General features: G+C 44.9%; 1 protein-coding gene and 1 long non-coding RNA gene across 5 annotated transcripts; one reads left to right on the forward strand and one right to left on the reverse strand.

Moving 5' to 3' along the window:
- Positions 1-2311: 2311 nt before the first annotated feature.
- On the reverse strand, positions 2312-14031 carry CUNH1orf174 (chromosome unknown C1orf174 homolog). Of its 4 annotated transcripts, XM_027765427.1 has the most exons (5): positions 13910-13926; positions 12522-13091; positions 4525-4638; positions 2967-3440; positions 2312-2440 (listed from the first exon to the last, which is right to left on the reverse strand). In XM_027765427.1, the coding sequence occupies exons 2-5, from the start codon at positions 12522-12524 to the stop codon at positions 2330-2332; spliced, it is 702 nt and encodes a 233-aa protein (XP_027621228.1). In that variant the 5' UTR covers positions 12525-13091; positions 13910-13926; the 3' UTR covers positions 2312-2329. The 4 variants fall into 4 exon arrangements, with proteins under 4 accessions (XP_027621228.1, XP_014448189.1, XP_006161259.1 ...); XM_014592703.2 differs by lacking the exon at positions 12522-13091 and having other exon boundaries at positions 13835-14031; XM_006161197.3 differs by lacking the exon at positions 12522-13091 and having other exon boundaries at positions 13910-14030.
- Positions 14032-14220: 189 nt separating this feature from the next.
- On the forward strand, positions 14221-22799 carry LOC102497072 (uncharacterized). The gene is made up of 3 exons (XR_336387.3): positions 14221-14435; positions 15332-15485; positions 22695-22799. It is a non-coding gene; the product is annotated as an uncharacterized LOC102497072 (long non-coding RNA).
- The last annotated feature ends 4936 nt before the right edge of the window (positions 22800-27735 follow it).

Genomic DNA, 27735 nt, shown 5'->3' on the forward strand with positions numbered 1-27735 from the left:
AAATGATACATATTCAGCTTGGAGCCAGCTGACACTGAAGGAAAAAAAGAGCCCTGCCTCAGTTTAAGTTGCAATGCCAGTTTGAAAGGGAAAAGAACTCAACCTGGTGGTGTAGTGAGTAGCATACTGAACTACGGTGCTGGAAGCTCCATGGCCAGTGGCAGGTTCAGATCCTTGGCTAGAGCTTGGCCCGAAATATGCTAGGTATATGTTCATTGTCTCCAAGATCCTAAGGAGCAAGAAGGCTGGGGGAAGTGTGGCCAGACCTTGAAGAGGGTGTTTCTCTATCTCCCTCTCTGTGTGCACACCTGTGTGTTCTCTGCCATCAATAAACAAACAAAAGAGAAAATAAATACAAGGGAAAAATGAAAGAATGAGAACTTCAAAGGACCAATTTTTAAAAGTCCAGGCAGAAAAGGAAGGTTTCCACCTAAGAATGCTCAGTGAATGTTAAAAACTGTAAGTGACTGGGGTGGCCCCAGGAATGTGCATGTTTTCCATTTTGCTGGGAATGTAACAACACATCACTTCTGCAGGTGTATTGTAATTCAGGACAATGCTGCTTGCTGAAACCTACTTATAGGAATGACATAATTCTCCAATCTGATGCAGCTTAGATAGAATTGCTATTAGAAGTTACTCGGTGCAGCAATTTAAAGTTGTGAATTATTTTCCCTGGCTATCATAAAATGACTTTGCAAGCAACATTTTCAAGCTACCACTTGAAGTTACCATTGGTAACTTGAAAATGTAGTTCACTGACCAGTAAATCACAAAATTATTCAGAGTAGGTCAAGGTCACGGCTAACAGGGAAATTATTACATTGGAAGTAGAGAATGACTTGGGGAAAATTACTTTCAGGTAGGACAGTTTTTGAACACTAAAAGAACTGAAAAACTTCTCACAGAGTACTTCAACTGCATTCTGCTCCCAGTTAATCTGTTAGGTAATAACACTTCCTGTGCTTGACAGGACATTTTAACAGGGCTAACTCTAACTGCTGTTCTAACTAAACTAAAGGCAGTAAGATGTACTCACTTGTGGAAAACCCTACACATCTTCCCACATTTGGGGCAGCTCCTCCTCCACACAGTCACTGGGATCTAGGCTTGGTCTCTTCATGTAGCTGGTTGCAAGAAGAGACAGTGGAGCAAGCATCCCTAAATAGCTTCTCTCCATTGCCCATTGGTGAGAACCCATCGTGAGGCATTCAATGATGCAAGGGAAGCTGTGAGTGTAGTCCCTGGTGGGGCAGCTGTGCTCACGAACACCTCTACAGCCTGGAGGAAGACACAACTTTCACTAGACTAGGTTGACTTCTCCATCATGAACAGAATAAGGAATGTGCTCAACACTTGTATATCAAAGATGAGTGAGAGTGGAAAAAGTACAAGAAGGGAAGAGGCCACTTCACTTTCTGTTCAGAGCCCTGTCTCCAATGGTCTCACTCCTCCCACTGGTAAATGGGTCTAAAAAGCAGGCCCAGGCTTATGAATATAAAATTAAGGGCAGGACTCATTTCTTCCACTTAGCTCTCAGACATTTTAGGAAGGAATATAATTTTAGGGACATAAGACCTCTTTAAAAATATTTTCAAAATATATTTTATTTTTTATATGTATTTTGCGAAATTTCCAAGATAAACATTAGCTTTATATACAGAAATAAAGGAGAGTTCTTTAAGAACTGTCATTGGATAGATCACATTTTTATAATGGAAAATAAAATTGCATATTATCAAAACTATTGAGCTCAAGTGGAGTGCTTTCTTTGCAATGCTCTCATTTAAACCCAAGCCCCTACAGCTGACTCAAACCATCATCATATATATACATATAAGAAAAAGCGGGGACCAGCAGATAGTGTAATGGTCACATCACTGGACTCCCATTTAATTGACCACGGTTCAAGTCCCAGACCCAGTGGCTTAAAACTCATGCTGGGCACATGTACATGTGTGCCCAAAATCTCAAGAGGAGAATGGAGGAGAAAGGACTGCGGTGTGGCCATCCCTCCTGGCAGGTGATTTCTCACTTTCCATCTCTGTCTCTCTGGTGAGTGTACGTGCCCTATAGCAAATCTCCCTCTAAAAAAAGAAAAGACATTAACATGGAAGCAGCAGCCTCACAGTCTCAGACTGTTTTAGTTCACACTAGTCAACCTTCCACAGGTAGTTGGTGTTTTGCACTACTGACTTAATGAGTCAGTTTTGAAGTTTGATAAGAATATATTCTCTCAGAGATACATTTTATACCAATCTTGTAATGTGCTAAATTATTAAATTGCTAACTGTACTAAATAAGTAAAAAAAAAAATTTTGTGTTTTTTCTACATTTCTGCATCATCCTCCTCCTCATCATCATCTTTGGCTCTGAAGTGCATTTTTCGGAATTCTCGTCTGCTCATTGAAGGACAAGATGAAGATGCTGGTGGCAGGTCCTTAGAAGGGAAGAAAACATGGACTTTAGTTACGAATGTCACTAGTCAGCATCTGCATTTATAATTCACCACTGATCAGCTCTGGGTTTTGCAGAGCAGTCCCCACTTTTATGCCCATGACAACGACCGAGTCCTAACACTTGTCTCTTGATAAGAGCTTCTTTCCTGTTGGGTTGAACAAATAAAAAGGAAATACTGGGCTCAGCATAAAATAAAGCAACAGCAAACATGGGGTGGATGGTCACACAAACCACAATTTTGATCTCATAAACCTGCAGTGTGAGAAATAAAAACACACCTGCAGGCTGTGGGATAAGACCGCTCCCACGATGGCAATGATTCTCAGCTTATGGGATAGAGTGCCACTAATTAGCAGACATTTTATTTCCTTTTTTGGGGTTAAATTATGAATTTATAGTTGATTTGGTGTTGAGGCATTGTTTACATGGATTAAATTCAACGTACACAATATGTGTGTGTGGCCTGCAGACTCAGGCCCCTTTTAGGAAGAAGGCTCTGGTCCTACCTGCATGAGCTCCACGTTTCCAAAGAATCGGCTCACTGGCATTGGCTGGTTGCTGTCCTCATCTAGAAAGACAGTGCTGTCCAGCTGGAGTGATGACCTCTGGACTCCCTCTGTTTCCAGTGCTGACTTGTCCCACTGGGTGGAGTTACTGTTAGAGTCTTCTGCTCCTGAACTGGTGTGTTTCGGCACAGAGGGGCTGTCTTCAGTCTTTTTTAAGCCCGTGTCACTCACAGCTCTGCAGTGGCTGAGAGGAAGGCCTGCAGTCTCCTGTTGTGTAGAGGAACTAGCTGCACTGTCTGGAAGCAATGTATCATCTTCGGCAAATTTATTTTCACAGGGGGTCTCAGGTGTTACTTTTGGCAAAGAACCACTATCACTTTTAGGGACTAGTTTCTGTAATTCTGACTTCACAAGATGACCTTTATCATACTTGAACTTCTTAGAAGTGCGCCTCTCTGTGGCTTTGTGTGTAGTCTGTTAAGAAAGAAAAATGTAAAAGGAAACCAGGTATGTGTAGCAAAAAATAAAGGTGTCAATCCCAGAGGCTAGTATTTCTTCTCACATGTGAAACAATGAAAATGCGGTAACCAGCTTTAACAGCCATTTCACTGTTCTGACACCAAATGACAGGATCCGAGTTGATGGCTGGGAACAGATCTAGATCCATACCCCAATATTACTCTTTCATTGTCAGTTTTCCTTCGGTCTGTTATATTAATACTTCCTGAGGCAAATTCAGAAGCATGTATTTACTTGTTATAAAATTATAATAAAAGAATCTAGCATTCTGGGCCGATAGGTAGCACAGTGGTTAAGGTGTTAAATCCCACATAGCTGACTTTGTGGTTTGGGTCCTGGACCTGGAGGCCTGCAAACATATGCATGCATGTCCAAAATCCTGAGAAGAGAATGAAGGGATTGTGGTGTGGCCATCCCCTCAGGGGTGATTTCTCACTTTCCTGCTCTGTCTTTCTCTCTTTCTTGTGAATGTATACATCCTATGGCAAAAAATCTAAAAAAATAAAAATAAAAATCAAGTGTTCCTTTATGCCTGCTAGAATATAAGCTCCTCAAGGGCAAGGATTGTCACTATTCCCTAAACAGTGTCTGGCATGATTAGGTGCTCAATGAACACTTATTAACTTCAACAAAATCTCAACAATCAACCTACTATGAGTGAAACACTAATTGCTGTACAGCAGAGTCTTATCCTGAGGTGTGGGCTCAGTGAGGCAGATCTACCTTGGAAGTATGTTTAGGAACTGAGATTCTTTGGAGGGGACAGCTGCCCTTCACTGAACAGCAACTGTACAAGGCTCTCCTCTCTAGCCTACTTTACCTTTCTCTTAAAGCTTCTGGGGGGTGAAGTAGCATGGTGATGCAAAGAATGATTAGCAAGTGGGCCTTAGACAGTGAAATAGCTCTGAAATAACCCCCTCTGGAATATAAGCAATAGTCATTGTTAGGCTAAAACAACACATCTCTCAGAGTGACAATTTTGTATAAAAAAGGCCTTGTGAGTTAGGGCTGTGGCCTTCTCCATGGTAATGTGACTCACCAGACATGTTGTTTTGGCAGACGTGGAGCCGGCGATGTCCTGGGCAGAGGCCAACCCAGCTGTTGAACAACTTCGAGCTCTCAGACGTGCTGAAGATCGCACTCCACCTGTGAGCTAGGCCAGACAGAGAGACTCAGTCAGAAAATGCTCTCATGAGAGCACGTAGACAGATATTCACCAACTAAAGAAAACCTGAAAACAGTCTTTTGCAACCCTTTTACTACCTGCATGGAAAGATACCCATGGCCTAAACTTGTCAATTCAAACAAAAGTCCACCTGTATTTAAGATACAAGATCTGGGCTGGATTGGTGGGCAGAGGTGATGCACCTCTGTGCATCTCGAGTGATGCTGGATCCATATGGAAGACCACGTGTTCAGTTCACCATTCGACCTGTATATCCTGGGGGTACACCTATGATCCTGACTAACTGGGAAGCATGAGGTGGGAGTGGAGAGATGACATCATGAAACCCTATTGAGGGTCCATTTTTTTGTGTGTGTCACTTTCGCTCATGAAAAAAATAAACTCCAATTCATCCCCTTATTTTATATGTTTTCAGGAACCACTATTTGTAAGTTAATGGATATCCAATTAACTTTAAACTGTTGGGACCAGCAGTTAGCTTAATGGCTATGTTGTTCGACCGTGGTTTGATACCGGAGCCGGTGGCTTAAACTCACGATGGGCGAGTGTGCATGCATGCCCAAGATCCCGAGAATGAATGGACTGCGGTGTGGCCATACTCCCCCCCCCAGGGGGGGATGGTGATTTCTCGCTTTCTGTCTCTTTCTGGCAAGCACACGCTCCCTATAGCAAAAACCTCTCCAAAAAACCCCCACAAACTTGTCAAAGGGTGCATACACTCATGAGAGAAAAAGAAGAGAGAGAAAGAAAGCCCTACTCAAAGGGGCGTGGTCAAGTCACAATTCCTTCTCCATTTCTCCATCTTGTTGGGATTTGGAGCACATGCACACACATTCACCCAGTGTGTTTTCCAAGATGCTGGGGCCAGTACTGGAACCATGGTTGGGCCTGTGTGAGTTGGCTCCCTTAAGTGAGGCCATAGGTCCAGCCCCTGCAAACTTTTATATGGTATCAAAAGTTCTTGATAAAAGGCAACATAAAAAAACAAAATCTAACCCCTCATACTACTCTCTCTGTAGTCCTACTTTTATTAGTTTAAAGCAGTTAGCTTCTATCTCATAAATCTTAACATTTTAAAAAATTTTTATTTAACATAATTTTATTATTATTTCTAAATTCAATCGTTATACATCAGTTTAGTTTGTGAAGAGACTTTACCCAATATGATATACTCCGCATAGCAGGTGAGTTGACAATACTATACACATCACCAACAGGCAACAAACCATATGTGTCCCACAAATGTCTTACTTCTCAATTTCCCCCCAAATTTCCCTTCTTGCACTCTTCCCCTCTTGTACTCTCCTTCCACTTTGTTCCCAGTTCCATAACAATTTTCAATGCTTTTATGTCATCTAGTCTTTCAGTCTCTACTACAGAGTGTAGACAGTTGGTATATGTTAAGTGGAGACATACAAAGTCTGTTTCATAGTCTGTCTTACTTCACTCAGCAATAAATGTTCCATGTTCGTCCACTTTCTATCAAATGCCAGGGTCTTGTTTTTTATGGCTGAATAGTATTTCATGGAGTATCATAAATCTTAATATTAATAAACTGGCCCACCTCTATTTTGAATGCAAAGGAAAGTCTTATAATATCAAATTACTTAAAGTCATAACATTTAAAATAACTTTGGGCCAGCTAGGTACTGTGGTGGTTGAGGCAGCTGGATCCCACAAGGCTGACTGCATTTATTTCTTCTGTTCTAATTCTGGACTTGGTGACTAGAAAATACACAATGTATATGTGTATGTGTGTGCCCAAACTCCTGAGAGGAGAATAGAGGAGAATGGGTTGTGGCGTGGCCATATCTTTGGGGGTGCTTTCTCACTTTTCCTCTCTCTTTAGAGTGCATACGCCCTATTGCAAATGCAACAACAACAACAACAACAACAAAAAACGAAAAAAAAAAACAAAAACAAGCAAACTTTATTTAGGTTTTCCGTTTTCAGAAAAGAAAAAAAAAATAGTACACAAAGTCCCCATGTAACCTTCACCCATCTTAATGGTTAAACAACCACTAAGAAATTAGCTTTGGTACAACACTGTTAACTAAACAACAGATTTTATTTGAATTTTATCAGTTTTTCTATGAATTCCTTTTTCTGTTCCAGAATCTAGTCCAGGAACTCATATTACACTTAGAAAATAATATGTTTTAAAAGTCACTGTAAAACTTGAAAGGAGTGAGAGTAATAAAGAGAAGCAATGAATAGCAGTGAGAAAAAAAAGGTAGAAATTGTAATTAAGAGGCTTGAAAGCTGCTGTTATAATAGGTGCTTAAATTGGAAATCTGTCTATTCAGGACAGGTTAAGGGCATTTCATCCAACAGGAGACAGAAGAAATAAAATAGGAAAAAAAGCTCATTTAGAAATAATTGCAAGGATATCTCTCCCATCCCCTACTGCAGCCCATCACTCAAGGTGCTTCCAGAAACCTCAGTGGAGACAGCTTCCAAGGCCCTGTGATACTGTAGTATTTGGAGAATGTGCTTTAAAAGGAGGGAAGAGAAAAATGCAGCAATCTATGCAAGGACAGGGCATTACCCAGCTCTACCCAGTATCAACAAGGCTCTCGCAGGTGAAGAACCCGCAGCTGGGACTGGGCTCATGTCACTTCACAAGAGCAGGGTATGCTTCCAGAGCAGGGACAGTCACAGCTACACTGAGGGAACTGAGCCTATGCAGCTTGGTAAGAGCTGCCGTAGATAACATGGCAGAGACCAGGAGTTGCCTGTCTAATCTCCTCTCCTTATAAACCCATCAGGAGCCCCACTCTAATGTCTAATCACTTTCCAAACGCCCCATCTTTCAATACACCATAACTGGATTAAGTCTCCACCCTCTCAACACCCTTAGAATGGCTCACCAAATTTTAACACATGAATTTTGGGGGGAGATGTTCAGACCATAGCAGCTGCCACGAACATCTCACTGGGATAAAATCCTACCACTTGGTCTTCATCCTGAACAAAGCCATCTCCCTAAAACACTCTCAGGAAATAAACATTCTAATCCTATAAAGCCACTGACCATCCCTGCTTCCTGCTGTGAGTCATCCCCCAGACATTTTCCTATACAGAAGGCAACTGCTTCTATCACTGAGTGTCGCTGTGCCAGGCACCATCACGTGCCTGAGCAGCATTATCATTTTAGATGAGGTCATACAAGTGACATCTGGCTGGAGTCCTTGCTCCATTACCATGGTCCCCCTGAAATGGTCACTAAAAGCTGCACATGTGAATGCCTATGTGCAGCAGGGAATCAGAAAACCTGTCACCAGCTCTCAGTTCTAAACCATATAGGCCCTTTTCCAGTAGCAAGTGTTACTAAATGCTTTCTGTCTTAAATCTTTGAAGCAGCTGTTGTGAAAATTTAGGGTGCAACATAGTTATCAGATGGGCTAGTTAAATTCAGCCTTTCAGGCCCCTTCTGCAGACACAGGCTCAGTAGGACTTAGGTGGGCCTAAAAGCAGTGGTTGTTGCAGGAACTTGAGCAGGCCATCTGACACCCACTCTGGATCTGCAAGAGTCAAATGTGACAGCACAGTGGCTTCAGTGTCATTATGGAGAAACCCCCCCTCTATGGTGCCAGTTTTAAAATGTCAGAATCTATTATATTTCTTTCTCACTTGGGAAAGTCTTGTTTTTCAGTTGGGCAACTTGCTCCCATATAAACAACCTCAGAACAATGAATGCTCTCATCAAGAGTCTCATTTCAAGTAGAATGTAGAACAAATGGTTATTTCCCAAAAACTGGCTCCTGGAATGACAGCATCACCAGCTTCACTGAGCTTCTCCCCAGGGAAAGTGGTGGAAAGTATAAGAACAACCACTTGGAATTGGTCCTATAGGCAAACAGAACAAAAAAAAAAATCTGCTCAAGGATACCTGTGAGAATTCGGCAAGAAGGGTGAGAGTCTCTGGTATTCGGGTGCCATTCAGGTGCAGCCAACCACCTCCTCCCCTGCCCCTGACTCTGAGCTGGGCTTTCCGTCCAGAAGCAGCACAGCAGTGCTTCTCATCCTGTCCAGACCTTGCTTGTGGAATGGAGGTGCCATCTTGGGTGCAGCACACTAAGAAGACTGGGACCCCATCCCCCTTGTCCTTCCAGGCCAGGGAAGGCAAGCCACGGATCATAGGCTGCTTTCTGCCTGCCCCCAACAACTCTCCACAAGCTCTTAGAGCCAGTGAATAATTCAGAGAAAAGCATGTCATTGTCCCCAACCACAGAGCCCTGGCTCAGATACACTGTTTATGAGGAGAGGGAGGCAACAAGACAGACAGCTCCTAAGTCTTCCCAAAAGTACTGACTTCATTTGGAACAGAGTGTGGAGAGGTTCAAGCCTAAGGGTCTCTCAAGATGAGTAGAGGCTGTGATCAAAGACAGCTGGCAGCAGAATCAAGCTACAGGCTGAACTGTGGCCAGCTGCTTTGTAGGAGGGACCCAAGGTCAAACACAGCTGGGAGGGCTTCCTGGGGTTAGGACAAACTAACCAAACAGCGACCCTGGAAACTCTTCCTTTGGAGAAGCCACAATTTGATTGGCTTACTCTGTAGAGCAATGTATGCCCCAGGCCTTGTTGAGAGCAATAGAGGAGTTAGCTAACATTACTGGAGTTTAAAAGCTGGGTGTAGTCAGGCAAAGAGGAGAGCCCCAACAAAGCTGCTGCCATCTTAGGACTGCTGTTGGCACACCCATGCAGGATCTCTCCCCACAACACTTTCTGCAGGCATGTCAGAGGCTGAACACTGTGGCAGGAGAGACTTCACTAAAATAATCCATCCGGACTAAACAAATAAGCATATCAATCATAACAAGCCCTGGGGTTGGGTGGGGTCAGTATTGAGAGTGGCTAAAAAATATAGTATCTAAAATGTATAGTTTCCAATGAAGAATTATGGCGCATGAAAAGAAACAAGAAAGACTCAATAAGAAGTTTTCAAAAAGTTAATAGATGATGTGTATAATAAAAAAAAACTGCATGGGGACCAGCAGTTAGCGTAATGGCTACGTCACTGGACTCCCATGCAATCGACTGCAATTTGAGTCCCGGGCCCGGTGGCTTAAACTCACGCCGGGCACGTGTGCGTGCATGCCCAAGATCCCGAGAGGAGAATGGAGGAGAAGGGATTGTGGCATGCCATCCCCCCTGGGGGATGATTTCTCACTTTCTGTCTGTCTTTCTGGCAAGTGTCCTATAGCAAAAACCTTCCTATAGCAAAAACCCCTGGAAAAAAAAAAAAAAACCCAAAAAAACAAAAACCAAAAAATGAAAAACAACAAAACTGCATGATTTCAAAATTTTCTGCACCAAAATAAACTTGCAATTTAATTCCATTTCCCATGAACTTTTTTTTTTTAAATATATTTTTGGACATGTGCACTTGCAGCAGAGACAGAGAGACAAAAAGCGAGAAATCACTTCCCCAGTGGGGGTAGCCATGCCACAATATCCTTCTAGGATCCTGGTCACACACACACATGTGCCGGGTGTGAGTTTTGAGCTGCAGGGTCTAAGACTTGTACTGTGGTCTACCATGTGGGAGTCCAGCTCCTTGCCCACTATGCCACCTGCTGGCCCCTTCCATGAACTTTTGAAACTCTCTCACACTGGAATAAATTTATCAGAAAAAGACTTCACAGTAGCCTTTATAAACACATTTAAGAGCTAAAGAAACAATTAATAAAGAAGTAAAGATATGACAATCTGGCATCTGACTATCAATAAAGAGATTAAGATGAGGGGGCCAGCAAGTGACATAGTAGTTAAGGCGCTGGACTCCTACATGGTTGACCATGGTTTGAGTCCCAGACCTGGTGGCTTGAAACTCACACCCAGCCCGTGTGCTCCAAATCCTGAGAGGAGAATGGAGGAGAAGGCACTGTGGCACAGCCATCTTCCCTGAGGGATGATTTCTTGCTTACTGTCTCTTTCTCTCTGTCTCTCTGGTAAGCACACACATCTTATAGCAAAAACCTCTCTTAAAAAATAAAAAATTAAGATGATTAGAAAAAGAGCCAAATCGGGGGACCAGCAGTTAGCGTAATGGCTATGTCGCTGGACTCCCACGTAGTTGATCACGGTTCGAGTCCCGGAGCCGGTGGCTTAAACTCACACCGGGCGCGTGTGCGTGCGTGCCCAAGATCCCGAGAGGAGAATGGAGGACAAGGGATTGCAGCGTGGCCATCCCCTCTGGGGGGGTGATTTCTCGCTTTCTATCTCTCTGTCTCTCTCTGTCCGTCTGGTGAACGCACGCGCCCTATAGCAAAAACCTCTCCAAAAAAAGAAAAAAAAGAAAGAAAAAGAGCCAAATCGGAATTCTGGAGTTGAAAAGTGCAATAAATGAAATGAAAAAATGCACTAGAAGGTCTAAGAAGAAGATATGATCCATCAGAAGAAATAATAAGTAAACTTGAAGATAGAGTTGATGGAATATGCAAGCTATAGGACAGAAAGGAAAACAAAGAAAATGAAAAGAGCCTCGGAGAAATGTTGGACACTATTAAGTACACCAACATATGTGTAATGGGACTATCAGAAAAAGGAGAAAGACAACAGTTGAAAAATATTCAAAGAAATGGCTGAAAACTGCCCAAACTTTAAAAAAAAAAAAAAAAACAAACCAAAAAACCTACATATCCAGAAATCTTAATAGATTAAAATCCAAGCAGGATAAATGCAGTGATCCACAAACACATACACCATTGTAAAAATGCTGAAGCTCTAAGACAAGAACAAAAATCTTGAAAGTAACTAGAGAAAAACGACTCCTTAATTAGAAGAGGGGAACCTTAGTAAGTGAACTGCTGACTTTTTGGCAGAAACAATGGAGGCCGCAACAGTGAGAATTTTCAAACACACTCAGACTGTTCAATGAAAACACTGTCAAACTAAGAATCATACATCCATCAAAGCTATACTTCAAAAATGAAGGCAAAAGAAAGACATTCATAGATAAAATGGAGAGTTGTTGTTGACAGCACATTCATTTTAAAAGAAATATTAACAGAAGTTCTCATGGCTAAAAATAAGTGACCCCCCACAATAATTAAAATCTAAACACACAAAAAGGGCACGAGTAAAGATAATGATCTCCTTATAAAAGAGAGCTTAAATGCTTGTTTTTCGCCTTTCTTCTCTTAATTGGTTTAAAAAGCAGTCATGTAAAATAATATTTAATACACACAAACATGTGCTATATACTTGCCAGTAACAAATGAGGTGGGTAGAAGCATAGCCCTAGATGGTTAAGGAAATGATTACAGATGGTAAAGTAATAACTACAACACAGTATTGCTGAATTCGTAACAATAGACAACGTACGTATAACAAAATATCACAAAAAGTTAGTTAAAAACGAGTAATATTGGGGGCCAGCAGGTGACATGGTGGTTAAAGGTGCTGGATTCCCACAAGGCTGACCACGGTTCAAGTCCTGGACCTGGCAGCTCACCTCACTTTCCCTCCCTCTTTCACTATGTCCCTCTCTGATCAAATTAAAATGAATAAATAAGGTAAAATAATTCTTTTAAAAAATTGAAAAAAAATAATATAAAGAGTAGCATGTGTGTATCTCACTGGAATTAAGCAGTACAAATTAGCAGCTGATTAAGTTAAGATGTATGTGATTAGACATGGAACACCCACTGGAAATAAAGCAAATGATACAGTTTTAAAGTCATTAAGTTAAAATGCAATGTTAACAAGCATTCATTTATGCAAAGAAAATATTCACTTTCATTTATTAGTTTCAAAATTTTGCTATAGGGTGTACGTATTGACTGGGGGCGAGAGGAGAGAGAGAGAGAAAGTAAGAAAGCATCCTTCATGGGGGATGGACATACCATAATCTCTTCTCCAGTCTTCTCTGCATGTGGGCATGGTGTTTTTCAAGATGCCACATCCAGGACTTGAATCACACAGTCAGACATGTGGGATCCAGCCACCTAAACCACATCACCCACCAGCTGGCACAACACTTTTTATTTCTAAACATAGGGTCTTCCCAGTTTTCAATCCTCCTGCCTCAGCATCCCTAAGTTATTGAGATTGCATGTGCGCACCACTACTCTGCTTGGCCTCCCATGTGGCCCCAGCCTGTGAAGCACAGTGTCTCAGTGGCATGCACCACTTGGGCTGGTCAACAAATTCACTTTAATCCATTTAAAGGAAGATCAGGGGAAGGAAAAAAAAATGTATTGATATAAAGAAGACAAAAAGTTGGCCTGCCTGTGGTGGCATAGCTGGTAGGGTGTCACTGCATGATACTGGAACCTCTAGGAGGCCTTGGTTAGGAAACCACTTGGTGCACCTATACACATGTAGCCAGCTGGAGGAAAGATTGCTGTGTGGTACCTGCCAAGGGTACCTGTCTCTGTCTCTCTCTCTTGCTATCATGAAAAAGAGAAATAAAGCTGAAAAAAAGAAAAGAAGCAAAATGATATATGTAAATCTAGCTATATCAATAACATTAAATGTTAATGGGCTAAATGATTTGATCAAAAGGCAGAGACTAGAATACCTTTTAAAAGGGGGCGTGGTGGCACCTGCCCTATGGCAAAAAAAATCCAAATATATTCTTTCTACAGGAGACACACTTTAGATTCAAAGACACAAGAGTAAATGCCCTTAGAATTGACCTGAGGTCACAAGACTTGAACAAATTAGGAGTGCCCAAGAGGCCACAACCTGGCCCACATGAACAGACCCTCCTCAGCAGCTGGGGCTTGGGTTGCTTGTGCCTCTCCCTAATTCTCAATCCAGAAAGATCCACTTGCCAGGCACTGGTCCTCCTTCATCACTCCACTTTGCACACAACCTTAGCCCAAGCTAAGATCATCTGCTAAGTGACCTCCATTTGAGTGACAGCAGAAGAAACCCTTGCCTCCTCAGTACACAGAACTACCATGGGTTGAGACCAGTTCTGGAGAGGGCGCTCCAATTCCTGGAGTATGGCACCGATGGCACCCTTCCCAGGGAGTGGCCAAAGACCCCACTTAGGGGAGTGTCGAGGGCCCTCCCCAGGAGTGACCAAAGACCCCCTCCCCTTGGGCGTAGTCAAGAAGTCCCTTCCCAGGGGGTGTGGTTCGGAAATACCCTCCCCCAGGGGCGAGTCCCTCTCGGAGGCCGCACCTCCGCCCAAGGCAACCCATAGCACCTCCTTGGCTCCCCGACAGTAGGTGGTTCGGAACTCCCTTCTCGGTGCAGCCCCTGCTGACCTTCTGGCCCTCACCTTCCGGCTCCTCATGAGTGTGAGCGACACGGCCACCCCCCGCCCGCCTAACGCTTCTCTGCGGAGCGGCAACCGGGAGGTCCTCAGCCTTCGCCGCTGCGGCGTCTGACGTCACCAGAAGGCTGGCTAATCACAGCCCGGAGTTGCTATGCATGTGACCCAATACATTGGATTCTTTGTGAGAGCAGGCGCATTTGGCAGGGCTCGGGCCTGGGGGCTGATGGCCGAAGCCGGACGTTGGGCGATCGGCCGGCCATGTTGGAGAAGGGCACTTCCTTTAGTGCATCTGTGGCTGCCTGTTTGCGAGGGCGGTGGCCATGTTTGAGAGGGGCACGTCCCTGAGTGTGTCCGTTCGCCGCGTTTGGGACGTAGGGCGGCCCTGTTTGAGGCGGGCACTTCCTTTGGCGCATCTGTGGCCGCCATGTTTGGGGGGGCGGGCGGCCACGTTTGAGAGGGTCACTGGCCTTGGTTCCTCTGTGTCCGTAGAGAGGACTGACGGCCGTGTTTAAGAGGGGTACTTTCTCGGGTACGTCTGCAGCTGTTAGGATGAGAGGGAGGGCCTCCATATTTGACGGGCATGTTCCCGAGGGCGTCTGCACTGGGACCCTCGTGGGCCGTCGGTCACCTGTCTTCAGGAGGCGGGACCGGTGTTTCTCCTCGCCGCCTCCTTCGTGCTGGCTTGGGAGGCAGGTTTCCCTTGTGCTCGTGGGCCCCGGTTTCTGATCGCCGGTGAGCTGTGTTGGGCACCACGGTCAGGCCACTCCATCTAGGGGGCCTTGCGTTATTGCGGCTGTGCCCTCTGCGGTTGCCGTTTTCCGTTGGTTACCGCAGCCCACCCCGGGAAGTAACCTCTGTGGTACCCGACGTTCTGGGGACCCAGCTGGGGTGGCGTCCTACCTGGCCCAGCTGTCCACCCTAACCCGTGCTCGGCCTCTGGCCAAACCTCTTCTGGTCCTCCGGAAGGTGGGCAAGGAAATCGATGGCCCTTCTTTTTTTTTTTTGTAAGAGAGGTTTTTGCTTTAGGGCATGTGTGCCCTCCAGAAAGAGAGACAGCGAGACAAAGTGGGGGGGAGGGCACGCTGCAATCCCTTCTCCATTTTCCTTTGGGGATTTTGGGCACGCATGCATACATCCCAAGAGAGCTTAATCCTCTGGGTCCAGGACCCCAACTGAGGTCTGCTATGTGGGAGTCCTGCAATTTAACCATTGTGCCATCTGCTGGTCTCGATGGCTCCTTTTCTAACAATTCAGCCCTAGAATTGGCCACATCCCTCCGTGTGGTTTAATCCCACACTCTCTGCCTCCTAGTCTGGGGCTCAGCTCAGGGAGGGGTTCTTAAATTTGACCAGATGACCAGTTTCACCTTTTTAAGAGTTAAAAAATAACGAAATCCAGCCTTACCGTTTATACCTATGCTCCTAGGTCCTGAATTATCTGAACTTTACACTGTAAGTCTTCAGAAAGAGATGAGGTGGCCTAGACACCCTTGGCCGGGCTGGAAGACAGGGCCCCATTCTCTGTCCTGGTCTGGTGTTGGCTGCAATCCAACTGCATGGAGGCAGACTTCCTATACAAGGTACATAACAACTTGGACTGTGAGAATGGTATTTCCTTTATTATTACTATTAGTTTTTTACAGGTGAGGACATTTAAATCAGGCAGTTTTGTCAAAAACATTAAAGGTTGAAAAAGTGAACTGTATTGTACTTGTACTGCTTGAGGGTCCCTTTGTGCATTGTTCCATAGCAGAGGTGTGATTCATATTCTCTTCCAAAAGCATTAATGTTCTCTGCTGTAATGGAATGACTCCCTCAAATCCTCTACATACAGTTGATGCCTCTTTTTAGTGGATAAAAAGTGAGAGTATTTAAGGTTCCTGCCAGCCTTTCAGAACTATGTAGGCTCTTCTTTCTTTTTAGAAATGCATTATTAGGGAATTAGGTGGAGCTCCTGAAATTAGACTGCACTTGGAGTTTTGCTTTGGGCAGTGAGTGAAGACACTTGTAGTCTTAGTGTACACACTCATTGCACACTCATATGCTCACACATGTCCACTCACCTTCCTGGCTGTTGTATCTGTCATCCTTGTTAGCCCTGTGCTTCTCACTGTTATTTCTCATGGTATATACTGGAAGGGAAGACATCTGTGTAACTGGCAGGAAATGCATTCTAAAGGAAACACAATCACTGCCAGCTGTTAAAAAAATACTCTATTAAACACCTAACCTATTCCATTTTCACTGAGATTTACTTCATGAGCTTGTTTCAGTGGTTTTTGTTTTGGAATCTTTCTGAGCTCAGAGTTCTCATAAACTAGGGATTGATTACCACAGCTGATTTTTGGCTGTGCAATTGTTCGTGTTTAGTGTCCCATCGATACAAACGCTGCACTGCCCAAATGTTCCTGGTTGAGGCTCAGGTCCCTCCATGCCATCTAGACTTTAACATCCCAAACTCTCGATCTTCCTCCACAAACATGCCTTGTTCCTCTCTTACTCCCATTCTAGGATGTGAATAGTGTTTCTAGGCACCCAGCCACTCAGGCCTTACCCCAGGGTCATCTTGACAGTTCTCTGTCCTTCTTATTGCCCATGTCCAATCAGTTGCCATTTCTTATTAATTCTAGACTACAAAGCCTCACAGCTGGTCCCCTCTAGCTCCTCTGGCCCATACTGCCCATGGCAGCCATGGTGATTCCTCATAAATGGTGACCTGAGCCCCTGCTGAAGCTCTGTAGTATTCCTTGTTGCTTCTAGAATCAAGACCAACAGTCCTGGGCCAGCCCTGTGGCCTGGTGGCTGAGGGAGCTGGATCTCACATGAAGTTCAAATCTCAGACTCTTGAAAAGCGCATGAGTGTGTGTATGCATGCCTCAAATCCAAGCAGATGGAGAAATGGAGGAGAATGTGACAAGACCATGTCCAATTTGGGCTGCTTTCTCCCTCTCCCTTTCTGTCTCTCTGTCTCTGAGACACCCTCTGGCACAAAGGAAGAAAGAAAGAAACTGAGAAAGAAAAAGATCAGTAGTCTTAGCATGACTTAGAAGGGCAGCATGGTGCCTAGCACATAGTTTATGCACAGTGAGTGTTAAATGAATGTACATAAGGCCTTTAAGCTCTCTCACCTGTCCCTCACCCCAGACTCACCTAGCCCCAATGCTCTCTCCTACCCTCTGCTGTGCACAACTGCCCCCCTTCTAAGCCCCAGACCCCCAAAGCTCCTCTACTTTCCTCTGAGGACCTTTTCAGCTCCTTGCCCACCACCATTTTGCTTGATTAATCCATTCTTCAAAGCTCAACTCAGCTTCAATTTCATGTCCTCAATGAGAACATTACCAGATGCCCTCCACACCTCTCTAAATTAAATCTGCTTTTCTAGTCTCTGCACGTTTCTGTCAGGACATGGAAGCAGCTTGGCAGCCTCTTTGCTCTCCCCTCTATCCTGGAACATGTTCATCCATCCATCCACTCATTCATCCACCATACATTTGCTATGTGTCAGGGTTACAATGGCAATAAGCTCAATCCTGCCAGCCTCTTCAGTGCTTTAAGTCCAGCGGGGGAAGCTGAGTGTTCATAGAATAACCATATCAAGAATTGTAAATTTGCAAAGTGATAGGAGCCACAGGGGAGAAGCCACATGCTATGACAGTGCAAGGTGTCAATCCTGCTTAAGGGGGAGGGGGGCCAGGAGAGGCAACTTGGAGGAGGAAAGGAATAGAAGGTGATCAGGGTCACCTATGCCTTCTTTTACCTTTCAAGATCTAAGCATCTTTCAGGCCCACCAGGAGGAAATCAACAGAAACATTTTTTTAAGAGAAATTTTTGCTATAGGGCATGTGTGGTTGTTGGAGAGACAGAGAGAGAGAGAGACAGACAGAAATTGAGAAGTCATCCCCCATAGGGGATGACCTCATCACAATTCCTTCTCCTCCATTCTCCTCTCAGGATTTTGAGCATGCACGTACACACGCTCAGTATGTATTTTAAGTTGTTGGATATGGGACTCAAACTGTGGCCGATTACATGGGAGTCCAGCCACCTAACCGTTATACCATCTGCTGGTCCCCTGACAGAAACTCTCAGTGAATAGTTAGTATTCAGTGGAGCCCCTGTCTGGGGAGGTCACCCCTCGTGATGGGCAGGGGGGCCATTCTTGAATTTCCTCTCCCCCCTTCCTCCGCGCCTCCAGGACACCAGCTTGGATTGTAAGAGATCCCGAGGGAAACACAAAACTAAACAATAGCAATGCGCGGGACCAGCAGTTGGCGTAATGGCTATGTTGCTGGATTCCCACGTAGTCGACCGTGGTTCGCGTCCCAGACCCGGTGGCTTAAAACTCACGCTGGGCTTGGGGAACCAGCAGTTAGCGTAATGGCTATGTCGCTGGACTCCCACGTAGTCGACCGCGGTTCGTGTCCCGGACCCGGTGGCTTAAAACTCACGCCGGGCGCGTGTGCGTGCATGCCCAAGATCCCGAGAGGAGAATGGAGGAGAAGGGATTGCGGCGCGCACATCCCCCCTGGCGCTTTCTGTCTCTATGTCTCTCTCTGTCTGTCTGGCGAGCGCACGCGCCCTACAGTGAAAATCTCTCCAAAAAAAAAAAAAGAAAACTCACGCTGGGCTTGATTGAGACAATATACAGTGTACTCTGGATGGAAAATCTCATTTTGTATGCTGTAATGATGTACAATGAATGAACGTAAATAAATAAAAAAAAACCAAAAAACAAAACTCACGCCGGGTGCGTGTGCATGCGTGCCCAAGATCCCGAGAGGAGAACGGAGGAGGAGGGATGGCGGGGTGGCCATCCCCTGTGGGGGGTGATTTCTCGCTTTCTGTCTGTCTCTCTGTCTCTCTCTGTCTGGCGAGCGCATGCGCCCTATAGCAAAAACCTCTCAAAAAAAAAAAAAAAAAAAACAATAGCAATGCTGACTGCTCTGTATACCTTTCTGAATTCTGCATGTACACTCCATTTCTTTGTTCCTGATCAGCTATACCCCTACCCTTCCAACATTAGGGCCACAGTAAGAAGCGTCACTATAATAGCAGGCAGGTGATGCTGGTGCAGACCTCTTGTGTGGTTGTTCTCCCACATGAGCTGCAAGTCCTCTGAAGGTAGCGATTGGGTTTTGTTCACTGACATGATCCCAGCACCCGGCACAGTGTCTGGTGTATACTAGTAGATACTCAAAAACCATTTGGTGAAAGAATGGATGGCAGTGACAATACATACGAAAGACATAGGATTGTTGAATCCGAGGAAACTTTGTATTCTTGCCCATACCGTAAATCCACTGCTTAAACACCACTACATCCACAGTTCAATATTTGCCTTTGACAAATATTACAGGGCTGATGAGAAAGTTGAAGAGAATTTTCTACTAATTAGCAGTCAGTAGACTCATTAACTTAGGTCATCCTGGGCCGGAGTATGTCCCATTACTGCCAATAGATGGTGGCCTAGATGATGAGGGATTATCTCTTACACTCTGACCCTTTATGTTTAAAAGAAAGATGTAATAATTAAAGAGAAAGAGAGGAAGAAAAAGAACAAGAAAAAAAAAATCTTACAGCTTGCTTTTTTAGTGTTCTCTTTTATTTGACCTGAATAAAAGTTTTCTTAATAGCTTACCTTCACCTTCTGCCAGACATGGCTGAGCAATAACAACCTTACAACAGGACAATTGTCTGCTGTTAGAAAATAATCTTAATTCTTCACATGAATCAATCCCTTGCAAATTTGCCAAGTTCCTACTAGATACAAGGAGATTGAAAAAGGATGTACAGGCTCAGAGCTTCATAGGGCACCCCCAGAGACTCAGAGCGCTCCTGCTGCAGCCATCAGAAAATGTCAGAGTTTCAAAGGGCCTCCAGTATTGAGCAAGAAATGGTCTCTGTAGAGTTGGTAGCACTGAATGGGCTTTAAACATGTAGGAAACATCAGCATGCAAAGATGGAGAGGAGGGACCGGTAGAAGGGGCTGGCAGGTGGGAGGCCTCTTTGCGGAGTTCTCACTAGTGGCTAAACATTTAATGGAATTCTTGTAGCCTACTTTGTAGATTAATCAATAGTCTGTGACTTTAAAATGTTTGGGTACAACAGTCCATTTTCTGCTTCAGATATCCTACAACCTTCTGCTATCAAGATACAGCTCTGGGTCGATGGCACCTGCTCCTGTTTTAGTATCATGATTAACAGGAGGTTATTATCCAGGGCCTGACTCAATGGGCTCCATTCGAGGCCATCATGGTCACTCTCACAGCCTGTTCCCCTTGTCTCTTTGCCCTACAAGTGGGAATCCTGGAGAATCCCTTATTCCCTCATACTTTTTCTTCTTTCTCTCATTCACTTATCTTTTTAAGTTTTGGATTTTCTTTTTTATGGCCAATTAACTGTGTGTCTTCTAAAAATTCAGCTGTGCTTCTGTTTTTATATATAGCAACTTAGGATCATTTTCTTTAGTATTCAGGATATAGCTGTCTACCCAGGGAAATTCTTACATACTTTCACATGAGGAACCCTCAGAAAGTTCATGGAAAATGTATGTGATGAAAAATGATGCATGGATTTCATGTATTTTTGCACCAAAATAAACTTGTCCTTTAACTCCATTCTTTCATGAACTTTCTGAAGTCCCCTCTTAACCAGAATAAACCAGGAATCGCCTCCTCACATCTCAATTCCCTGGAACTGCCATCAAAATCTGTTTTATTCATCACACATCCACTGAGCTCCTTGTGTGTGTTTCAGCATCATGGGAAATACTGTGGGCAACATCAGACTGTGAGGGCTCTGGAAGCTGACAGGTATGGCTCCTGCTGAGGAGGGCTTGCCATCCACTTGGGGAGTCCGCATATATGTGCAGAAGCATTTTGCAAGGCAGCTGAACTTTGGGAACTACCATAGTACCACTCTGCCCTGACAATGCCAAGAACGTTCTCCACTTGGGAATGAATGAAATGGCAAATCAGCACAGAACATTAAAATCAGGAACTCCAACATCATCCCGGCACAGAAGCTCCGAGCGGTGGGCCTTATTGCATCCTCATAGCTAACTGCCAGCTCTACAACAAGATCATAGTTGTGATATCCTTTGAATAAAAGCCCTGAAATTTGCAGAGACTGGTAAAGGCTAAATTTTCAGCTAGATTAAAGAAAAAAAAAAAAAGCAAAAAGCTACTTTATAAGAACCTCTGGGCAGGCAGAAAGAAAAACACAAAGATGAAAAGCCCTATTTTGAGCACTCCCTTGCCTTCTAGCAAGGGTGGGGTGCTGCTGGTGGCGGAAATCAGCCGATAATCATATTAGACACGAAGTGAGGCTCAGGCTGCGAAACGGAATGTGTAAATTAGTCTCTCACAGCAGATTTATTCCTGCCTCCCACTCACAAATGCTTCCGTGCCCCATCACCCTTTTGGCTCATTTGGCTAAACATCAGTGACACTTTAGGGACAGCCGCCAAAGAAATGAATTTTGCCCATAAATGTGATGATCATTAACTGGTGGTTGTTTTTCCCTCTGTGGCCGTGTAATGACACTCAGACCGTGCACAGGAATAATAAGTTCTTGAGGAGTACAGATGTGTTCAAGGCATTGCCTTCATCCATAGGCTTCTGCCAACACCAGCATAAGGACAGGCCATCTAGGAGGAGACTCACAGCATGGGCCCTGCAATTTCTCAGCAAAAAGCTACTTTATAAGAACCTCTGGGCAGGCAGAAAGAAAAACACAAAGATGAAAAGCCCTATTTTGAGCACTCCCTTGCCTTCTAGCAAGGGTGGGGTGCTGCTGGTGGCGGAAATCAGCCGATAATCATATTAGACACGAAGTGAGGCTCAGGCTGCGAAACGGAATGTGTAAATTAGTCTCTCACAGCAGATTTATTCCTGCCTCCCACTCACAAATGCTTCCGTGCCCCATCACCCTTTTGGCTCATTTGGCTAAACATCAGTGACACTTTAGGGACAGCCGCCAAAGAAATGAATTTTGCCCATAAATGTGATGATCATTAACTGGTGGTTGTTTTTCCCTCTGTGGCCGTGTAATGACACTCAGACCGTGCACAGGAATAATAAGTTCTTGAGGAGTACAGATGTGTTCAAGGCATTGCCTTCATCCATAGGCTTCTGCCAACACCAGCATAAGGACAGGCCATCTAGGAGGAGACTCACAGCATGGGCCCTGCAATTTCTCCCTGATGTCACACTTTGGCAGGACATTGACCCAGTTAGGATCCAGAGTGATCGACCAATGCCAGACCCATTTCCAAGTCTGGCCTCCCAGAGCTAAATGCATCAGATTCCAAATCAAAAGGGTTTCATCCGAGTAAGGGAGACATTATATATTGCCCACAGCCTCCCTGCCGCTGCCAGTCAAGGTGGTAGAGGCATTCTGTCATGAGCAATAAAGAACTACCAACCCTTGAGGTCAGCCTGCACAAAGGCTTTCCTTCCAGTAGCCTTTTAATCGTCTGCAAGGTAGGGGTTAACCTGTTTTGTCTGACTGGAGAGCTTTGGCACCAGCAGCAATTCTTTCAGAAACAAGGCAGTGCAGGGAGGAAACTATTTGCCTATCCTATATGCTGGCCTCAGGGGAGGCAGAAGGTATCGGGTGAAGGAGATGGTTGATTCACAAAAATGTAGCCTGCACAAGCCTGCAGATGGGTGGGGAAGGCCACTCTGTTTAAACTAGGGTCGTATGGGTAGGGTCCACTGTGCTCTGTGGGTCTAGGGAACATGTGACAAGTATTGGTCTTTGTTCACTTGGCTTGTTTCTCTGCACAGAGAAATCCCCACTTTCCTTGAAGGGCATTTGCCTGTGAAGGTCCCAGCGGCTGATATCCCTGCCTGGTTGTTTCCTAAGAATCCAGAAGATTCAGGTCAGTGCATTCTGAGGAGCTAAATGCTGGATAAATGGCACTGTATGTGCGTCTAAGCAGCCTAGCCAGGGTTACCTGCCGCCCATTCACAGCAGCTAGCAGGTGTGAACTAATGTCGCGGACATAACCTTGCTTCTCAGATGGTGGCTTTGCCAAGGCTGGCTTGTTCCCCAGCTCTCTCTCAGCAGTCTAATGAAATAGTTTCACCTTGTCTTGTTCTAGCGTAAGCTGCCCTCCTGCCTTGCTCCATTCTCCTTTCAAAGTCTGGGCATAAAATGGAAAGTAGGGTCTGCCTAGTTACCTGGTCTCCACATGCATCTTCAGGCTCATGGGGTGTCGGCTTATGCAAAGGAGCAGCTAACAAGATCTGTGCCTCGTCTAGGATTTTATGACTTGATCCATCTGGAATTCTTGGACATTCTCAAGTTAATTCAGTTGGCATGAATTTAGAGGTGAAAAGGTAGGGATAATCTTTCCCTTAGATTTGTCAATTCCAGGATATGTAACTTTAGTATTCCAGAAGATAGAATTATACTACTTCAAGAATTATAGAAAGATATCAATTTCTACTCTCTCTCTTTTCCTCCCTCTCACACATATCAGCAAGACTTCAGGCCACCTACAGAATTAAAAAACTTAGTTCATATAAAACCTCAGTTCTGACACCCATTGCAAGTTTGGGGGTCCCCAAGACCACTCTTGGGTTCATAATTCACTAGAAGGACTCAGAACTCACTGAAAGCTGTAAGAGTGAGGCCAGCAGATGGCGTAGTGGTTAAGAACACTGGAATCTCACATAGTTGACTGTGGTTCAAATCTTGGACCTGGCGGCTCAATTTATCACTATCTCTTCTCTCTCTCTCTGTCCCTTTCTGACCAAATTAAAATAAATGAATAAATAGTTAAATAAAATAATTATTTTTTAAAAAGCCGTTAGACTCACAGCTGTGGTTTCTTAATTGAAGAAACACAGAGATCATTAGATAAAGGACATAGATTAAGATTAGACAAAGAAAAGGACTCAAAGAGCAGAGTCCAGGAAAAGGAATCAAAGAAGAGATCTTGTCCTGGCATCAACAACATGCCTGGAAGACTACCAAGCACGCAGGCTCCACAGAGCCTCACTGTCCAGAGTTCTTGTTCTAGTTCTGTTATATAGGCATGATTGACTGATGACCACATAGGTAATCATAGTCTCTCAGTTAACTGATACCATGTGGCCCGAACCCCACACCTTAAGCCACGTGGTTGGTCTTTCCAGCATGGTCAGTCCTACCCTAAATTATGTCACTAAACTCTCCAGGTTAACCCAAGGCTTCAGGCAAACTGGTGCTCCTATCAGGCAGCATACCTTAGAGGTCACCTCCCACTAGCTGAGGACAAAGGTCAAGCTTCTTTTGGGAAAAGATTCATTACTTTACCACATGTACTCTTCCCGCCCCCATAACAAGCACATCAAGAAGGAGAAAATCAAAGTGTGGCAGTGGTGGGTCTGTAACTCCCCTTTTCATAGGCTGGTTGGAATTTTCTTATCTCTTTTTTCCTGATTTCTGTTGAAATTCCCTGGAACTAATGCCTATTGTATGTACCTGATTACAAAGAAAGAGGTTTTATAGAACATTTTTTCCTCTCAGGAAAAAAGAGGCACCCTGCTCTTTTCCCAGTGAGAGAGAAATGTTCTTTTGAATAATTTTTTAATTTACTAAAATTTTTCCTGATTCTGTTGCTGAGGGGATGCAGCTTCCTGTGGAGAGGCACACAGATAATGTTGTTTTAATATTTGTGCCGCTCTAAAGCGAGGCTAGCTAAGCCCAGGGGGTGCCACACTGTGGAAATTTGTAAAATGATTCCTGCCCTTTCACTATGATGAGGAAAACAGGTCCCCAGGCCGAAGGCATGGCTGTCTGTCCCAGTTCCCAAGACCACATGACCTGAAAGGGGCTCCTCTTTCTGGCCAGACCCAGCCTGACCACAACTACTTCTTCAAACCAGAGGTCAGCCTTCCCTGTTAAGTGAAGAATTTATTATCCCCACTCCACAGAGATGTTGCTGTTGTTCATTTCTACCCAGAGTTTTAAAAGTCAAGCATTTTCAGGTCAGTAGAGCTTTGATGGTTCTGGGCACAATAGTACCAGAGATGTGGTTCTTATGGGCACCCACAGGGCAGAGCACTGCATCCAAACAATGATATTTTCAGCTTGCAATTCCCGGTGGGCTTTTCCTAGAAATTGCTTTGTAAACTTTGCTGCCAGGCTGCTCAGCATCAGGGACATCTGACTCCCTGAAAGAGAAGGGCTGCTGCTGAGCCCCTGTGGTTCAGGCTGGGAACCTCCACTTACCCCTTGAGCCTCTGGCCTGGATCTTATGCTAAGGACACTTTGAGCTGTGGGGTCAGTGACACACTCTCATGTCAGTAGGCTGTGTCAAGAGGAGGCAGGTGGGCAAAGAGGAGGCCAGGCTTCTGGATCCAGGGTATCTTCTGAGGATGACAGGGAAAGCAGGGCACAAAGCCTTCAGAAGTGGCATGGCTTCCCAGCATTGTAGACCCAACCACACCCACTTCCTAATGTCACCAGAGAACCTGCAAAGGTGGTGGGCCTGGGGGCTGGATGTTCTGGAACTGGAGTAACCATGCATGGAATAACCAAGTCGTGGGTGATGATGTGGAGGCAGTGTGGCTTAGCTCACTCTGATGAGTAGGGAGATTATGATGGGCCATGCACTTTGAGAGCACCCTTATCTATGCCTAGCACTGCTTGAATTTTCTTTTGGGAATTATCTTGTGTGATTCTTACAAGAACTCTGCGAGATAGATTCTCTCCCACTTACAGCTGGGAAACTCGTGCAGGGGAGATATGACTTGGTCAAGATCACATAGCAAGGATCTAGAATCATATCAGGATTCGGACCTAGATTCACACACTTCACCACCAAAAGAGCCTTTGTAGGAAGATCCTGTTTGGTGGATGCTGAGCCAGAACTGTGCATCCCCTGGCCTCTTTTCAGTGGAGCCCAGGTAACTCCAGTCTCTGACACCAGGGGGCAGGATGAGATAAGGGAATGGGCAACCTGGTGCTGGCAGACAGTCCTGTCTTGCCACCTTTTCTGGGATGCAGGTCCTGCTGGTCTGGGTCTCAGATTCAGGATAGCTCTCACGGAGGAGGAGTGGGTGTGGGCCAGCAGGTGAAAAGGCTGAGAAAGTCGCTCCTTTTCTAATGACCTTCAGAAGTATCCAGGCAGGCCTGGATTGGAGTGATCAGCAGCTACCTCTGTAGAAAATGTGAATTTTTGGTTTCTCAGGTTCCCAAAACCTTGGCAAGCACCAGGGAGTAAAATCAGCATATTAAAAATGTATTAGGCAGGAGCGGCAGCTGCTTCCAGCATGGGGCTTATTGTGGAGGGAGCTTGCCTGCTGTGGGGGCGGGCCCCTGTGATCTGGTCTGGAAACAGTGTTACTGTGCAGTAATCACCTGCCTCTCTTGGCCTCTGGCTGGTTTCTGAGCTGGTATGGGTTCTGTGGGGGGCTGTGTTGCTGCTGCTTGGGCACCTCCAGGTGAAGCACTCCTCGCTCTCACTCCTCTCTGCTCTTTTCCCCTTCCGGTAGCACCTGCTGCCAGGGGACCTCTGTGCCATCTGCAAGAGCCCAGCTCCTTGGCTGTGTAATCAGGGAGCTCCTACTGATGGGTCCCTTCCCCAGGTCCACAGGAACCCATGGGAACCGGGATACCCAACAAGGACTCAGGACTCAGGCTGAGGGTCCTTTGGCTCCTTACTCCTGACCTATGCTCACTTTTTCTAGTAAACACCTGATCTTACTAGAGCCAGTATAGGAGGGGGTGAGAGATGGGGGTAGGTAACAGGGAGTGGGAGGGAGGGGACCAGAGAAAAAAACATACAAGTGACACATTTAATGGACACAAAAATGAAAAGTTATCTGCTGGCAATAATGTATATGGTAATGTCTTTTACTTGACTCATATGCACTGAATTCCTGTTGAGAAAATAATGTTGTGCACTGTAAAGATGTACAGTGATTAAACATAAAATAATAATAAAAAAGAAAATATTTGATTTCTTGTGGGGTTAATCATGTTGGGATCCAGTGGTCTAAATCCTTATTAATAGATGAGGAAAGTGAAACCCAGAAGAATTCAAGCCCTGGACTGGATCTTGGAACCCACTGGCTAGGCTGGGTCCTGATGTGTGTCTCTGTGTCTCTATGTGTGTATGTTGGTATATGTGTCTCTGTATGTGTCTGTATGTGTATTTGTGTCGTGTGTGTGTGTGTGTGTGTGTGTGTATCTGTGTGTTTCCCTTATAAGAAGGCCTGCATTTTTCTTTTGGCCTCAGTTTTCTGTTCCTGTTTGTCATTCCTTCCTTCCTTTTTTCTTTCCCTTTTTTTTCGGTCTCATGTTTTGTCCCAACCTGCCCCATAGCCTAGTGGTTAAAGGGAGCTGGATCCCACATGGCCAACCACAATTTGAACCCTGGTCCCAGCAACTTGAAAAACACACCAGGCTTGTGTGTGTGTGTGTCTAAAATCCTGACAGTGGAGAAAGGGAGGAAGGAGAAGAGATTGCAGTGTGACCACATCCCATGGAGGGTTTGGGGATGCTTTCTCTCTCCCTTTCTCTTTCTGCTTAGCGCACATACCCTGTGGCAGTTAAAAAAACAAAAAACAAAAAAACCAACCAAACAAACAAACAAAAAAACAACAAAAAAAACCCCCAAACCAAAAATCCTGCTCTTCCCTGTGCTTTGCAGTCTTCCTCCTACCAGTCAATGAATCTCGAGCCCAGGAGAAGTAGATTCCACTAGCCTGGTCATATTGCTGTGGTGATATGTTTGGGGACCTAGGGGTGGTTAATGGGCTCCCAGCACTTCTGAGGATGTGTGCTTGAGAGGTCTCCCAAGAGGCCAGTCTTTATTTAACATGGCCAGTACCC

The sequence above is a fragment of the Tupaia chinensis genome, unplaced genomic scaffold (assembly GCF_000334495.1).
Source record: "Tupaia chinensis unplaced genomic scaffold, TupChi_1.0 Scaffold138365_1, whole genome shotgun sequence".
Lineage (NCBI taxonomy): Eukaryota > Metazoa > Chordata > Mammalia > Scandentia > Tupaiidae > Tupaia > Tupaia belangeri.